The following is a 1,322-nucleotide window of genomic DNA, read 5'->3' on the forward strand; positions in this document are numbered from 1 at the left end:
TGAGAGTGACGAGTCTTGACAGTAGCCGAAGTTATTGGACAACGGCCCCTGAGTCAAACTGTCTTAGACCTGATCAATGAGATAACCAGAGTTGAGTTAAATTCTAAAGTACTAGCTATTAAGAAGTACATCTTATATAGTACTCGAGATAACTAAAGGAGATAGAGTAAAAGTAGATGAGATCCGATCGGAGTCCAAGTCGGACAGACTAAGGAATTAAGCGTAGTTACTAGACCAAATGGACACTCGGCCAAGTAGAGATAGTGGAGTAAATAATGTGAATGTGTGGAGTATAGGAATGATAGTAAGTAAAAGCATCTTGGTCTTTGTTACAAACAATCCTTGGTCATAGACTAGGGACTGGATGGAAGCAGACCATAATCCGGTCAGTCCAGAATGGATCCGGCACGGATATAACACACACTTGATGTCGTTTTCTGGTGTTTCGGATTTTTCAATTAGAGGAGTAAATTTCAATCCCGTTCATGGAAGCCTGTACAAGGACAGTAAATCCTTTCTTCATACAGGCTGACCCAAGGTGACTTTTGGTGAAATGCCATCACATTATGACGACGTGTGTACTTCCTATTGTGTCAATGGACGAGCAAGTTAACGTCGCAGTTGTTAGATTGTCATCCACAACAGAAGGCTTCGGAATTGGGAAGTATGAGGCAAGGGATTATAGGGAAAGACTACTGAAGCACGTTGGGGAACGGTTTATACAAACTGTTTCGCAAACTGGGCCAGAAGCAGGTTTGAAGGTACGCATCTGAAGTTCATGACTTGAAGTGTGGAATGAAAACTTTTTCTCAGGCATGGCAAGAGTTTCAACAGTTCTCTCAAACCCAGTAAATTGAATCACTAGGTATCAACGAGCGAGTCAATGAAACATCAACAGAATCACAAAGTTACAACTACTGTTTGGTAGCGACTCGTCAAGGATTCCACCCACCATCATCCACCACATGGTGTGTATGGAGGCTCCTGTATCAACTGAAATCCAGTGCTCATTGGTCTTGCACATAGAACTCATTCCGCTTGATTATATGACCAGAATGCATCAGTATACAAGGCCAACCTTATTCTATTTCTCCCTTCTTACTCAACTGGTCTGTCTCCATCGTTTACACTGCTCTTCGGCTTCTAAAGGCACATATGGCAGATGGTCGAATCCTTAGGCTGTTTACTCCCTGATATCGATGGGTCATATCGATTCAGTCTGAGAATAATCAATCAGATGATTCAGATCTAGAAGACCTTTCTTCTGATGGTCTGCTCAGGTTGTACGTTTTAGCGAAACAGCTCATTGATCATAGCTTTGT

The 1,322-nt window shown here is 42.2% G+C and overlaps 1 protein-coding gene across 1 annotated transcript; it reads left to right on the forward strand.

The window, feature by feature from the left end:
• Window positions 1-566: 566 nt before the first annotated feature.
• E1B28_003796 (uncharacterized protein) lies at window positions 567-852 on the forward strand (the record flags this gene model as incomplete). The annotated part of the gene is made up of 2 exons (XM_043148230.1): window positions 567-761; window positions 814-852. The coding sequence occupies 2 exons, from the start codon at window positions 567-569 to the stop codon at window positions 850-852; spliced, it is 234 nt and encodes a 77-aa protein (XP_043012822.1).
• Window positions 853-1,322: the final 470 nt, after the last annotated feature.

Source organism: Marasmius oreades, chromosome 2, assembly GCF_018924745.1.
Source record: "Marasmius oreades isolate 03SP1 chromosome 2, whole genome shotgun sequence".
In the NCBI taxonomy this organism is placed as follows: domain Eukaryota; kingdom Fungi; phylum Basidiomycota; class Agaricomycetes; order Agaricales; family Marasmiaceae; genus Marasmius; species Marasmius oreades.